Source organism: Coregonus clupeaformis, chromosome 7, assembly GCF_020615455.1.
Source record: "Coregonus clupeaformis isolate EN_2021a chromosome 7, ASM2061545v1, whole genome shotgun sequence".
NCBI classification, from domain to species: Eukaryota; Metazoa; Chordata; class Actinopteri; order Salmoniformes; family Salmonidae; genus Coregonus; species Coregonus clupeaformis.
Window position 1 is genome coordinate 54,132,189 of NC_059198.1, and position 14,866 is coordinate 54,147,054.

At 44.1% G+C, this 14,866-nt stretch overlaps 1 protein-coding gene across 3 annotated transcripts in view; it reads right to left on the reverse strand.

Moving 5' to 3' along the window:
* LOC121570645 (protein MIX23-like) overlaps positions 1-14,866 on the reverse strand; it is a 66,870-nt gene that overhangs the window by 44,647 nt on the left and 7,357 nt on the right. For all 3 annotated transcript variants that reach the window (XM_045221437.1, XM_045221438.1, XM_045221439.1), the window contains one exon: positions 8,839-8,964. In XM_045221437.1, the coding sequence (XP_045077372.1) occupies positions 8,839-8,964 (126 nt within the window). The remainder of the gene's footprint in view (positions 1-8,838; positions 8,965-14,866) is intronic.

Sequence of the window (14,866 nt, forward strand, 5' to 3'; positions counted from 1 at the left end):
TGTAGAGGAGAGGTTAGAGGTATACTGTGTAGAGGAGAGGTAAAAGGTATACTGTGTAGAGGAGAGGATAAAGGTATACTGTGTAGGGAGAGGAGAGGTTAAAGGTATACTGTGTAGAGGAGAGGAGAGGTTAAAGGTATACTGTGTAGAGGAGAGGTTAAAAGGTATACTGTGTAGAGGAGAGGTTAAAGGTATACTGTGTAGAGGAGAGTTAAAAGGTATACTGTGTAGAGGAGAGGTTAAAGGTATACTGTGGAGGAGAGGAGAGGTTAAAGGTATACTGTGTGGGAGGAGAGTTAAAAGGTATACTGTGTAGAGGAGAGGTTAAAGGTATACTATGTAGAGGAGAGGTTAAAGGTATACTGTGTAGAGGAGAGGTTAAAGGTATACTGTGTGGAGGAGAGGAGAGGTTAAAGGTATACTGTGTAGATGAGAGGAGAGGTTAAAGGTATACTGTGTAGAGAGAGGAGAGGTTAAAGGTAACTATGTAGGAGAGGAGAGGTTAAAGGTATACTGTGTAGAGGAGAGGAGAGGTTAAAGGTATACTGTGTAGAGGAGAGGAGAGGTTAAAAGGTATACCGTGTGGAGGAGAGGAGAGGTTAAAGGTATACTGTGTAGAGGAGAGGTTAAAGGTATACTGTGTAGAGGGGAGAGAGGTTAAAGGTATACTGTGTAGAGGAGGAGAGGTTAAAGGTATACTGTGTAGAGGAGAGGTTAAAGGTATACTGTGAGAGGAGAGGTTAAAGGTATACTGTGGAGGAGAGGAGAGGTTAAAGGTATACTATGTGGAGGAGAGGAGAGGTTAAAGGTATACTGTGGAGGAGAGGAGAGGTTAAAGGTATACTGTGTGAGAGGAGAGGTTAAAGGTAAACTATGTGAGGAGAGGAGAGGTTAAAGGTATACTGTGTAGAGGAGAGGTTAAAGGTATACTGTGTAGGAGAGGAGAGGTTAAAGGTATACTGTGTAGATGAGAGGAGAGGTTAAAGGTATAACTGTGTAGAGGAGAGGAGAGGTTAAAGGTATACTGTGTAGGGAGAGGAGAGGTTAAAGGTATACTGTGTAGAGGAGAGGTTAAAGGTATACTGTGTGGGAGAGGAGAGGTTAAAGGTATACTGTGTGGAGGAGAGGAGAGGTTAAAGGTATACTGTGTAGAGGAGAGGAGAGGTTAAAGGTATACTGTGTGAGAGGAGAGGTTAAAGGTATACTATGTGAGAGGTTAAGGTATACTGTAGAGGAGAGTTAAAAGGTATACTGTGTGGAGAGGAGAGGTTAAAGGTATACTGTGTAGATAGAGAGGAGAGGTTAAAGGTATACTGTGTAGAGGAGAGAGGTTAAAGGTATACTGTGTAGGAGAGGAGAGGTTAAAGGTATACTGTGTAGAGGGAGGTTAAAGGGTATACTGTGGAGAGAGGATTAAAGGTATACTGTGTAGAGGAGAGGTTAAAAGTATACTGTGGGGGAGGAGAGGTTAAAGGTATACTGGAGAGAGAGGTTAAAGGTATACTGTAGAGGAGAGGTTAAAGGTATACTGGGGAGAGGAGAGGTAAAGGTATACTGTGGAGAGAGAGAGGTTAAATGTATAATGTGTGAGGAGAGGAGAGGTTAAAGGTATACTGGTAGAGGAGAGGAGAAGTTAAAGGTATACTGTGTGGAGGAGAGGAGAGGTAAAGGTATACTGTGAGGAGAGGTTAGAGGTATACTGTGTAGAGGAGAGGTAAAGGTATACTGTGTGGAGGGAGGAGAGGTTAAAGGTATACTGTAGAGGAGAAGAGAGGTTAAAGGTATACTGTGTAGAGGAGAGAGGGTTAAAGGTATACTGTGTAGAGAGAGAGGTAAAAAGGCTATACTGTAGAGGAGAGGTTAAAGGTATACTGTGGAGAGGAGAGGTTAAAGGTATACTGTGTAGAGGAGAGGTTAAAGGTATACTGTGTGGAGGGGAGAGGAGAGGTTAAAGGTATACTGTGTAGAGGAGAGGTTAAAGGTATACTGTGTGGAGGAGAGGTTAAAGGTATACTATGTAGAGGAGAGGTTAAAGGTATACTGTGTAGAGGAGAGGAGAGGAATTAAAGGTATACTGTGTGGAGGAGAGGAGAGGTTAAAGGTATACTGTGTAGATGAGAAGAGAGGTTAAAGGTATACTGTGTAGAGAGAGGAGAGGTTAAAGGTATACTGTAGAGAGGAGAGGAGAGGTTAAAGGTATACTGTGTAGAGGAGAGGAGAGGTTAAAGGTATACTGTGTAGAGGAGAGGAGAGAGGTTAAAGGTATACTGTGTGGAGGGGAGAGGAGAGGTTAAAAGGTATACTGTGTAGAGGAGAGGTTAAAGGTATACTGTGTGGAGGGAGAGGAGAGGTTAAAGGTATACTGTGTAGGAGGAGAGAGAGGTTAAAGGTATACCGTGTGGAGGAGAGGAGAGGTTAAAGGTATACCGTGTAGAGGAGAGGTTAAAGGTATACTGTGTGGAGGAGAGGAGAGGTTAAAGGTATACTGTGTAGAGGAGAGGAGAGGTTAAAGGTATACTGTGTAGAGGAGAGGAGAGGTTAAAGGTATACTGTGTAGAGGAGAGGAGAGGTTAAAGGTATACTGTGGAGAGGAGAGGTTAAAGGTATACGTGTAGAGAGAGGAATTAAAGGTATACTGTGGAGAGGAGAGGTTAAAGAGTATACTGTGGAGGAGAGGTTAAAGGTATAATGTGTGGAGAGGAGAGGTTAAAGGTATACTGTGTAGAGGGGAGAGGAGAGGTTAAAGGTATACTGTGTGGAGGAGAGAGAGAGGTTAAAGGTATACTGTGTAGAGGAGAGGTTAGAGGGGTATACTGTGTAGAGGAGAGGTTAAAAGATACTGTGTGGAGGAGAGGAGAGGTTAAAGGTATACTGTGTGGAGGAGAGGAGAGGTTAAAGGGTATACGTGTAGATGAGAGGAGAGGTTAAAGGTATACTGTGTAGAGGAGAGGTTAAAGGTATACTGTTTAGAGGAGAGGTTAAAGGTATACTGTGGAGAGGAGAGGTTAAAGGTATACTGTGTAGAGGAGAGGTTAAAGGTATACTGTGGAGAGGAGAGGTTAAAGGTATACTGTGGAGAGGAGAGGTTAAAGGTATAATATGTGGAGGAGAGGAGAGGTTAAAGGTATACTGTGTAGAGGAGAGGAGAGGTTAAAGGTATACTGTGTGGAGGAGAGGAGAGGTTAAAGGTATACTGTGTAGAGGAGAGGTTAGAGGTATACTGTGTAGAGGAGAGGTTAAAGAAATACTGTGTGGAGGAGAGGAGAGGTTAAAGGTATACTGTGTGGAGGAGAGGAGAGGTTAAAGGTATACTGTGTAGAGGAGAGGAGAGGTTAAAGGTATACTGTGTAGAGGAGAGGTTAAAGGTATACTGTAGAGGAGAGGTTAAAGGTATACTGTGGAGGAGAGGAGAGGTTAAAGGTATACTGTGTAGAGGAGAGGTTAGAGGTATACTGTGTAGAGGAGAGGTTAAAGAAATACTGTGTGGAGGAGAGGAGAGGTTAAAGGTATACTGTGTGGAGGAGAGGAGAGGTTAAAGGTATACTGTGTAGAGGAGAGGAGAGGTTAAATGTATACTGTGTAGAGGAGAGGTTAAAGGTATACTGTGTGGAGGAGAGGAGAGGTTAAAGGTATACTGTGTAGAGGAGAGGTTAAAGGTATACTGTGTGGAGGAGAGGAGAGGTTAAAGGTATACTGTGTAGAGGAGAGGAGAGGTTAAAGGTATACTGTGTAGAGGAGAGGAGAGGTTAAAGGTATACTGTGTAGAGGAGAGGTTAAAGGTATACTGTGTAGAGGAGAGGTTAAAGGTATACTGTGTAGAGGAGAGGTTAAAGGTATACTGTGTGGAGGAGAGGAGAGGTTAAAGGTATACTGTGTGGAGGAGAGGAGAGGTTAAAGGTATACTGTGTGGAGGAGAGGTTAAAGGTAAACTATGTAGAGGAGAGGTTAAAGGTATACTGTGTAGAGGAGAGGTTAAAGGTATACTGTGGAGGGAGGAGAGGAGAGGTTAAAGGTATACTGTGTAGAGGAGAGGAGAGGTTAAAGGTATACGTGTGGAGGAGAGGAGAGGTTAAAGGTATACTGTGTAGAGGAGAGGAGAGGTTAAAGGTATACTGTGTAGAGGAGAGGAGAGGTTAAAGGTATACTGTGTAGAGGAGAGGAGAGGTTAAAGGTATACTGTGTAGAGGAGAGGTTAAAGGTATACTGTGTAGAGGAGAGGAGAGGTTAAAGGTATACTGTGTAGAGGAGAGGAGAGGTTAAAGGTATACTGTGTAGAGGAGAGGTTAAAGGTATACTGTGTAGAGGAGAGGTTAAAGGTATACTGTGGAGAGGAGAGGTTAAAGGTATACTGTGTAGAGGAGAGGTTAAAGGTATACTGTGGAGAGGAGAGGTTAAAGGTATACTGTGGAGAGGAGAGGTTAAAGGTATAATGTGTGGAGGAGAGGAGAGGTTAAAGGTATACTGTGTAGAGGAGAGGAGAGGTTAAAGGTATACTGTGTGGAGGAGAGGAGAGGTTAAAGGTATACTGTGTAGAGGAGAGGTTAGAGGTATACTGTGTAGAGGAGAGGTAAAAGGTATACTGTGTGGAGGAGAGGAGAGGTTAAAGGTATACTGTGTAGAGGAGAGGAGAGGTTAAAGGTATACTGTGTAGAGGAGAGGAGAGGTTAAAGGTATACTGTGTAGAGGAGAGGAGAGGTCAAAGGTATACTGTGTAGAGGAGAGGTTAAAGGTATACTGTGTAGAGGAGAGGTTAAAGGTATACTGTGTAGAGGAGAGGTTAAAGGTATACTGTGTGGAGGAGAGGAGAGGTTAAAGGTATACTGTGTGGAGGAGAGGAGAGGTTAAAGGTATACTGTGTGGAGGAGAGGTTAAAGGTATACTATGTAGAGGAGAGGTTAAAGGTATACTGTGTAGAGGAGAGGTTAAAGGTATACTGTGAGAGAGGAGAGATTAAAGGTATACTGTGTAGATGAGAGGAGAGGTTAAAGGTATACTGTGTAGAGGAGAGGAGAGGTTAAAGGTATACTGTGTGGAGGAGAGGAGAGGTTAAAGGTATACTGTGTAGAGGAGAGGTTAAAGGTATACTGTGTGGAGGAGAGGAGATGTTAAAGGTATACTGTGTAGAGGAGAGGAGAGGTTAAAGGTATACTGTGTGGAGGAGAGGAGAGGTTAAAGGTATACTGTGTAGAGAAGAGGAGAGGTTAAAGGTATACCGTGTGGAGGAGAGGAGAGGTTAAAGGTATACCGTGTAGAGGAGAGGAGAGGTTAAAGGTATACTGTGTAGAGGAGAGGTTAAAGGTATACTGTGTAGAGGAGAGGTTAAAGGTATACTGTGTAGAGGAGAGGTTAAAGGTATACTGTGGAGAGGAGAGGTTAAAGGTATACTGTGTAGAGGAGAGGTTAAAGGTATACTGTGGAGAGGAGAGGTTAAAGGTATACTGTGGAGAGGAGAGGTTAAAGGTATAATGTGTGGAGGAGAGGTTAAAGGTATACTGTGTAGAGGAGAGGAGAGGTTAAAGGTATACTGTGTGGAGGAGAGGAGAGGTTAAATGTATACTGTGTAGAGGAGAGGTTAGAGGTATACTGTGTAGAGGAGAGGTTAAAGAAATACTGTGTGGAGGAGAGGAGAGGTTAAAGGTATACTGTGTGGAGGAGAGGAGAGGTTAAAGGTATACTGTGTAGAGGAGAGGAGAGGTTAAAGGTATACTGTGTGGAGGAGAGGAGAGGTTAAAGGTATACTGTGTGGAGGAGAGGTTAAAGGTATACTGTGTGGAGGAGAGGAGAGGTTAAAGGTATACTGTGTGGAGGAGAGGAGAGGTTAAAGGTATACTGTGTGGAGGAGAGGAGAGGTTAAAGGTAAACTGTGTAGAGGAGAGGAGAGGTTAAAGGTATACTGTGTAGAGGAGAAGAGAGGTCAAAGGTATACTGTGTAGAGGAGAGGTTAAAGGTATACTGTGTAGAGAAGAGGTTAAAGGTATACTGTGTGGAGGAGAGGAGAGGTTAAAGGTATACTGTGTGGAGGAGAGGAGAGGTTAAAGGTATACTGTGTGGAGGAGAGGTTAAAGGTATACTATGTAGAGGAGAGGTTAAAGGTATACTGTGTAGAGGAGAGGTTAAAGGTATACTGTGTGGAGGAGAGGAGAGGTTAAAGGTATACTGTGTAGATGAGAGGAGAGGTTAAAGGTATACTGTGTAGAGGAGAGGTTAAAGGTATACTGTGAGTAGAGGAGGAGAGGTTAAAGGTATACTGTGTAGAGGAGAGGAGAGGTTAAAGGTATACTGTGTGGAGGAGAGGAGAGGTTAAAGGTATACTGTGTAGAGGAGAGGTTAAAGGTATACTGTGTAGAGGAGAGGAGAGGTTAAAGGTATACTGTGTAGAGGAGAGGTTAAAGGTATACTGTGTGGAGGAGAGGAGAGGTTAAAGGTATACTGTGTAGAGGAGAGGAGAGGTTAAAGGTATACTGTGTGGAGGAGAGGAGAGGTTAAAGGTATACTGTGTGGAGGAGAGGAGAGGTTAAAGGTATACTGTGTAGAGGAGAGGTTAAAGGTATACTGTGTGGAGGAGAGGAGAGGTTAAAGGTATACTGTGTAGAGGAGAGGAGAGGTTAAAGGTATACCGTGTGGAGGAGAGGAGAGGTTAAAGGTATACCGTGTAGAGGAGAGGAGAGGTTAAAGGTATACTGTGTAGAGGAGAGGAGAGGTTAAAGGTATACTGTGTAGAGGAGAGGTTAAAGGTATACTGTTTAGAGGAGAGGTTAAAGGTATACTGTGGAGAGGAGAGGTTAAAGGTATACTGTGTAGAGGAGAGGTTAAAGGTATACTGTGGAGAGGAGAGAAGTTAAAGGTATACTGTGGAGAGGAGAGGTTAAAGGTATAATGTGGAGGAGAGGAGAGGTTAAAGGTATACTGTGTAGAGGAGAGGGAGAGGTTAAAGGTATACTGTGTGGAGGAGAGGGAGAGGTTAAAGTATACTGTGTAGAGGAGAGGTTAAAGGTATACTGTGTAGAGAGAGAGGTTAAAGGTATACGTGTGGAGGAGAGGAGAGGTTAAAGGTATACTGTGTAGAGGAGAGGAGAGGTTAAAGGTATACTGTGTAGAGGAGAGGAGAGGTTAAAGGTATACTGTGTGGAGGAGAGGAGAGGTTAAAGGTATACTGTGTAGAGGAGAGGTTAAAGGTATACTGTGTAGAGGAGAGGAGAGTTTAAAGGTATACTGTGTAGAGGAGAGGAGAGGTTAAAGGTATACTGTGTAGAGGAGAGGTTAAAGGTATACTGTGTAGAGGAGAGGTTAAAGGTATACTGTGTGGAGGAGAGGTTAAAGTTATACTGTGTAGAGGAGAGGAGAGGTTAAAGGTATACTGTGTAGAGGAGAGGAGAGGTTAAAGGTATACTGTGTAGAGGAGAGGAGAGGTTAAAGGTATACTGTGTGGAGGAGAGGTTAAAGGTATACTGTGTAGAGGAGAAGTTAAAGGTATACTGTGTAGAGGAGAGGAGAGGTTAAAGGTATACTGTGTAGAGGAGAGGATAGGTTAAAGGTATACTGTGTAGAGGAGAGGTTAAAGGTATACTGTGTAGAGGAGAGGTTAAAGGTATACTGTGTAGAGGTGAGGAGAGGTTAAAGGTATACTGTGTAGAGGAGAGGAGAGGTTAAAGGTATACTGTGTAGAGGAGAGGAGAGGTTAAAGGTATACTGTGTAGAGGAGAGGAGAGGTTAAAGTTATACTGTGTGGAGGAGAGGTTAAATGTATACTGTGTAGAGGAGAGGTTAAAGGTATACTGTGTAGAGGAGAGGAGAGGTTAAAGGTATACTGTGTAGAGGAGAGGTTAAAGGTATACTGTGTAGAGGAGAGGTTAAAGGTATACTGTGTAGAGGAGAGGTTAAAGGTATACTGTGTAGAGGAGAGGTTAAAGGTATACTGTGTAGAGGAGAGGTAAAGGTTTACTGTGTAGAGGAGAGGTTAAAGGTATACTGTGTAGAGGAAATGAGAGGTTAAAGGTATACTGTGTAGAGGAGAGGAGAGGTTAAAGGTATACTGTGTAGAGGAGAGGAGAGGTTAAAGGTATACTGTGTGGAGGAGAGGAGAGGTTAAAGGTATACTGTGTAGAGGAGAGGTTAAAGGTATACTGTGTGGAGGAGAGGAGAGGTTAAAGGTATACTGTGTAGAGGAGAGGTTAAAGGTATACTGTGTGGAGGATAGGAGAGGTTAAAGGTATACTGTGTAGAGGAGAGGTTAAAGGTATAATGTGTAGAGAAGAGGAGAGGTTAAAGGTATACTGTGTAGAGGAGAGGTTAAAGGTATACTGTGTAGAGGAGAGGTTAAAGGTATACTGTGTGGAGGAGAGGAGAGGTTAAAGGTATACTGTGTAGAGGAGAGGAGAGGTTAAAGGTATACTGTGTAGAGGAGAGGAGAGGTTAAAGGTATACTGTGTAGAGGAGAGGAGAGGTTAAAGGTATACTGTGTAGAGGAGAGGAGGTCAAAGGTATACGTGTAGAGGAGAGGAGAGGTTAAAGGTATACTGTGTAGAGGAGAGGTTAAAGGCATACGTGTAGAGGAGAGGTCAAAGGTATACTGTGTAGAGGAGAGGAGAGGTTAAAGGTATACTGTGTAGAGGAGAGGTTAAAGGTATGCTGTGTAGAGGAGAGGTAAAGGTATACTGTGTAGAGGAGAGGTTAAAGGTATGCTGTGTAGAGGAGAGGTAAAGGTATACTGTGTAGAGGAGAGGTTAAAGGTATACTGTGTGGAGGAGAGGAGAGGTTAAAGGTATACTGTGTGGAGGAGAGGTTAAAGGTATACTGTGTAGAGGAGAGGAGAGGTTAAAGGAATACCGTGAGACTCACAGACTCATAGAGCTGTCTGCATGTCTGGGAGGCGTCCACTCTGCCTGAGAAGGAGACAGTCGGCACGGTGGTGTTGAGAGAATGGACGATACGGTCATCTATGTTACGCATCACCTTCAGAACCTCCTGGGGGTTAGGGAGGGAGGGACAGACAGTCAGACAGTTACTGACAATAGAGCACAGTTCAGATCTTCAGAGTGGATCTCTCTACTCATGAGGCCAACTGAGGCACAGACAGAAGGTGGGGTTCTGCTACCCCACCTTTTCTGATCACTGTTACTGACTTGAGACACTGTCCTTAGACCCAGGGGCGGCCATCTAGCATTTCTGGCAAATGCCAGATGCGCTGGTCCATTTTTTAGCCCTGTGGGCCTGTGCAACTTGTTTTTTTTCACGCAAAAGTATCATTATCTGGCAAAAACTGGGGGCCTCAAGGAAAAATCCCAGAGATGATTTTTGTTCCCAGTCTGCCAAGAAACAGGTTATCATGCTCTGACTACAGAGCATTCGGAAAGTATTCAAACCCCGTTACTTTTTCCACATTACAGCCTTATTCTAAGGGGGGGGGGGGTTCTCAATAACGAATAATGACGAAGCAAAAACTGGTTTAGACCTTTTTGCAAATGTATATAAAAAAATATTTAAAAAATATTCACACCCTTTACTTAGTACTTTGTTGAAGCACCGTTGGCAGCGATTACAGCCTCGAGACTTCTTGGGTATGACACTACAAGCTTGCCACACCTGTATTTGGGGAGTTTCTCCCATTCTTCTCTGCAGATCCTCTCAAGCTCTGTCAGGTTGGATGGGGAGCGTCGCTGCACAGCTATTTGCAGGTCTCTCCAGAGATGTTCGATCGGGTTCAAGTCCGGGCTCTGGCTGGGCCACTCAAGGACATTCAGAGACTTGTCCCAAAGCCACTCCTGCGTTGTCTTGGCTGTGTGCTTAGGGTCATTGTCCTGTTGGAAGATGAACCTTCGCCCCAGTTTGAGGTTCTGAGCGCTCTGGAGCAGGTTTTCATCAAGGATCTCTGTACTTTGCTCCGTTCATCTTTCCCTCGATCCTGTCTAGTCTCCCAGTCCCTGCCGCTGAAAAACATCCCCACAGCATGATGCTGCCACCACCACGCTTCGCCGTAGGGATGGTGCCAGGTTTCCTCCAGACGTGACGTTTGGCATTCAGGCCAAAGAGTTCAATCTTGGTTTCATCAGACCAGAGAATCTTGTTTCTCATTGTCTGAGAGTCTTTAGGTGCCTTTTGGCAAACACCATTTTACTGAGGAGTGGCTTCCGTCTGGCCACTCTACCATAAAGGTGGAGTGCTGCAGAGATGATGGTTGTCTTTTTGAAAGGTTCTCCCATCTCCACAGAGGAACTCTAGAGCTCTGTCAGAGTGACCATCACCTCCCTGACCAAGGCCCTTCTCCCGCGATTGCTCAGTTTGGCCGGGCGACCAGCGCTAGGGTGAATGTTGGTGGTTCCAAACTTATTCCATTTAAGAATGATGGAGGTCACTGTGTTCTTGGGGACCTTCAATGCTGCAGAAATGTTTTGGTACCCTTCCCCAGATCTGTGCCTCGACACAATCCTGTCTCGGAGCTCTACAGACAATTCCTTCGACCTTATGGCTTGGTTTTTGCTCTGACATGCACTGTCAACTGTGGGACCTTATATAGACAGGTGTGTGCCTTTCCAAATCATGTCCAATCAATAAAATCTACCACAGGTGGACTCCAATCAAGTTGAAGAAACATCTCAAGGATATCCTCCCGAGTGGCGCAGTAGCTGTGCCACTAGAGATCCTGGTTCAAATCCAGGCTCTGTCGTAGCCGGCCGTGACCGGGAGACCCATGGGGCGGCGCATAATTGGCCCAGCGTCGTCCAGGGTAGGGGAGGGAATGGCCGGCAGGGATGTTGGTAGAGCATGGTGTTTGCAACGCCAGGGTCGTGGGTTCGATTCCCGCGGGGGGCCAGTATGAAAAATAAATACAAATATGTATGTACTCACTAACTGTAAGTCGCTCTGGATAAGAGCGTCTGCTAAAATGTAAATGATCAAAGGGTCTGAATACTAATGTAAATAAGGTTTTAAATGTTTATACATTTGCAAACATTTCTAAAAACCGGTTTTCGCTTTGTCATTATGGGGTATTGATGAGGATTGTTATTTATTTAATCCATTTTAGAATTAGGCTGTAACGTAACAACATGTGGAAAAGGTCTAGGGGTCTGAACACTTTCCGAAGGCACTGAATATCTGGGGTGTGAAACATCCACTGACCCTAGCTAACTCAAACACACAGTGCTGTACTCTCTTCCTTAAAAGCGTGAATTAATGTGTAAAAATCATAGCTAACTGACAGACATTAGGCTACATAGCTAGCTGACAGACATTAGGCTACATAGCTAACTGACAGACATTAGGCTACATAGCTAGCTGACAGACATTAGGCTACATAGCTAACTGACAGACATTAGGCTACATAGCTAGCTGTATAATGGTACAGTGTGACGCGTGTAAATAATGTGTCACCTGACCATTCTTTTATGCACGTTGCACAATCTGAGGCAGAATAGCATCACATTGCTCAAATAGCCGAGTGTATTCAGCATTCAAAGCAAGGGAAGACGTAGCCCAAAGGAAAGCAGATGGAAATGGAGTAGTTTCATCTTTCCATCCTAAGGCATTGTACTGTATGCAGCTGGCAATACATTCGTATCCCCCATGGACCGGTTCATACATAAAACATTCTCCATTCAGGCTATAAAGGTTTTGATTTCCTCCTTAGCTATTTATTTATTACAATATGCTCTACTTTCTTGAAACACCATTTTCCACCACCATGCTAGAGTGGCTAATACCTAGGAATGCTAGTCCCGGATGTTGAGTTTCGTGTTTAGCCAATCAGATTGTAGTATTATAGCTGGCTGCATACAATGCCTTTGGACGGTAAGATGAAACGACTCGAAATCGCCATCTGCCTGTCTTTAGGTTAGGGAAGATGCCGAGTGAATCTGGTGCCATTGTCATGTCCAAATTCTGCACATTGAACCAAAGATTGTCTAGTATAGTGAGTCTGGGCTTTGGCTGGGCCACTCAAGGCCTTTCACATTCTTGTTCTGCAGCCATTCAAGAGTTGCTTGGGCTCATTGTCCTGTTTGGCCCTTCTCTATTGGCTTTGTCGATAGTCCCTCTACATAGCAAACCAGCCGCCACTCACCGCCTGAGCAACGAGCACAATACTGTGCTAGCTGGGAAAATCAGCCACAGCAAGCTAGCTCATTCTCCAACAGAAAGGTGCAGTATTGAGAAAATGATTAATTGACACAGTGACCAAACTCAAACTCCTGTTGCAAATATTAGTCTATTTAATTCACTAATAATAAGGCTCATGTCGACGTGCCCAGACATGTTTGCAATAAGCAAGCTAGCTAAGTAGATAGCTATGTGACCTGTTAGCAAAGATTACGATAACGAACCCTTTCATCTGTGGTGTTATCTAGCTAGCTATATTAGCTACAATGCATCTGTGGTGTTACCTAGCTAGCTATATTAGCTACTATGCATCTGTGGTGTTATCTAGCTAGCTATATTAGCTACTATGCATCTGTGGTGTGACCTAGCTAGCTATATTAGCTACTATGCATCTGTGGTGTGACCTAGCTAGCTATATTAGCTACTATGCATCTGTGGTGTTATCCAGCTAGCTATATTAGCTACTATGCATCTGTGGTGTTACCTAGCTAGCTATATTAGCTACTATGCATCTGTGGTGTTATCTAGCTAGCTATATTAGCTACTATGCATCTGTGGTGTGACCTAGCTAGCTATATTAGCTACTATGCATCTGTGGTGTGACCTAGCTAGCTATATTAGCTACTATGCATCTGTGGTGTTATCCAGCTAGCTATATTAGCTACTATGCATCTGTGGTGTTACCTAGCTAGCTATATTAGCTACTATGCATCTGTGGTGTGACCTAGCTAGCTATATTAGCTACTATGCATCTGTGGTGTTATCCAGCTAGCTATATTAGCTACTATGCATCTGTGGTGTTACCTAGCTAGCTATATTAGCTACTATGCATCTGTGGTGTTATCTAGCTAGCTATATTAGCTACTATGCATCTGTGGTGTGACCTAGCTAGCTATATTAGCTACTATGCATCTGTGGTGTGACCTAGCTAGCTATATTAGCTACTATGCATCTGTGGTGTTATCCAGCTAGCTATATTAGCTACTATGCATCTGTGGTGTTACCTAGCTAGCTATATTAGCTACTATGCATCTGTGGTGTTGCCTAGCTAGCTATATTAGCTACTATGCATCTGGGGTGTTACCTAGCTAGCTATATTAGCTACTATGCATCTGTGGTGTTACCTAGCTAGCTATATTAGCTACTATGCATCTGTGGTGTTATCTAGCTAGCTATATTAGCTACTATGCATCTGTGGTGTTACCTAGCTAGCTATATTAGCTACTATGCATCTGTGGTGTTAGCTAGCTAGCTATATTAGCTACTATGCATCTGTGGTGTTACCTAGCTAGCTATATTAGCTACTATGCATCTGTGGTGTTACCTAGCTAGCTATATTAGCTACTATGCATCTGTGGTGTTATCTAGCTAGCTATATTAGCTACTATGCTAGCTAGCTGGCTAGATAAAAGGTTGGCAATAGAGCTCGCCAGCTTGTAGTCCTAAAACCTGGTTCGTTCAGCCATCCCATGGGGAACAATTTACAGGGAAAGAATAGGATTTTGGAATAAACACAGACGGTCTGGAGGTTAAAAGGTTTAACATGACCTTTATTCATTTGTATTTATTACAGAAATTCTTAAAAATTCACAAAGTGATGTAAGCTGATGAAGATTCTCATAGAACCATCTCCTAAGCTTGTCTTTACCACAGACCCTACAAAAACGCCATTGATTTTCCTCATTGGCTTTGTCCAACGAACCATGGCAGAGTTAGTGCCTAGAAAAAGACGCCATTACTATTTATCTCGATAGGTTTAGCTACCTAAGAATCTTCCTGCATGTTTATGGACCAAGAAAGCTGTAGAGTGCGTTCTCGCTTCTCAGTCATTCAGACAGATCGTTTTATCTTTATTCCTACCCTCGCTCACCTTGTTAGAGATGATGCACATTCATGGCTTGGTAGCAAATATCATGCCATTGACCTATTTCTCATAATAGCAGTGAACAGCCCCAAGATATATTGTGATGGAGAGAGATGTGAAAGGGAGCGGAGTTACAGCCTCGCTCTATCCAATTGTAGCAGTAGGATCAAGTTACAACCCGCCCATTTCTTGATAGATAGCTGAACTATCCAATTGAGTCATGTTGAATTTCGTCCTGGCAGCTGAGTTGTTTAGAGATGCGTCCTGGCAGCTGAATTTTTTTGTCCGATCACGGAAAATGACTTAAAATACTAGTTTCATAAGCATCCGTGATCACAAATCATGATGTTACATTGGACCCATTTGCATTGAATAGATGTTTTTATATTCTCAAACTATTAGCAGTGCCTATATAGAGCCCCACAGTGGAGGTGTCCATAATACCCATAAAACCTAGCGGTCGAACAAGGAAATGGTTGAAATCGTTTTTCCACCATTCATTTTTCCTCATTCAAAACTACGTTGGCAAGGTGCAGGACCTGTCGGACGACCTAACCAAGCAACTGTGGATAGTTCTGCAGCGCCCCATGGGCCAGGCTGGAGGACACAGTGAGCAGTGACTGGCTGCAGAGCAGCTGACGCCCAACACCTGGGGGCCCACACCTGACGGCCAACACCTGACGGCCAACACCTGGGGGCCCACACCTGATGGCCAACACCTGACGGCCCACACCTGATGGCCAACACCTGATGGCCCACACCTGGGGGCCAACACCTGATGGCCAACACCTGGGGGCCAACACCTGGGGGCCCACACCTGATGGCCAACACCTGGGGGCCAACACCTGGGGGCCAACACCTGACGGCCAACACCTGACGGCCAACACCTGAAGGCCAACACCTGGGGGC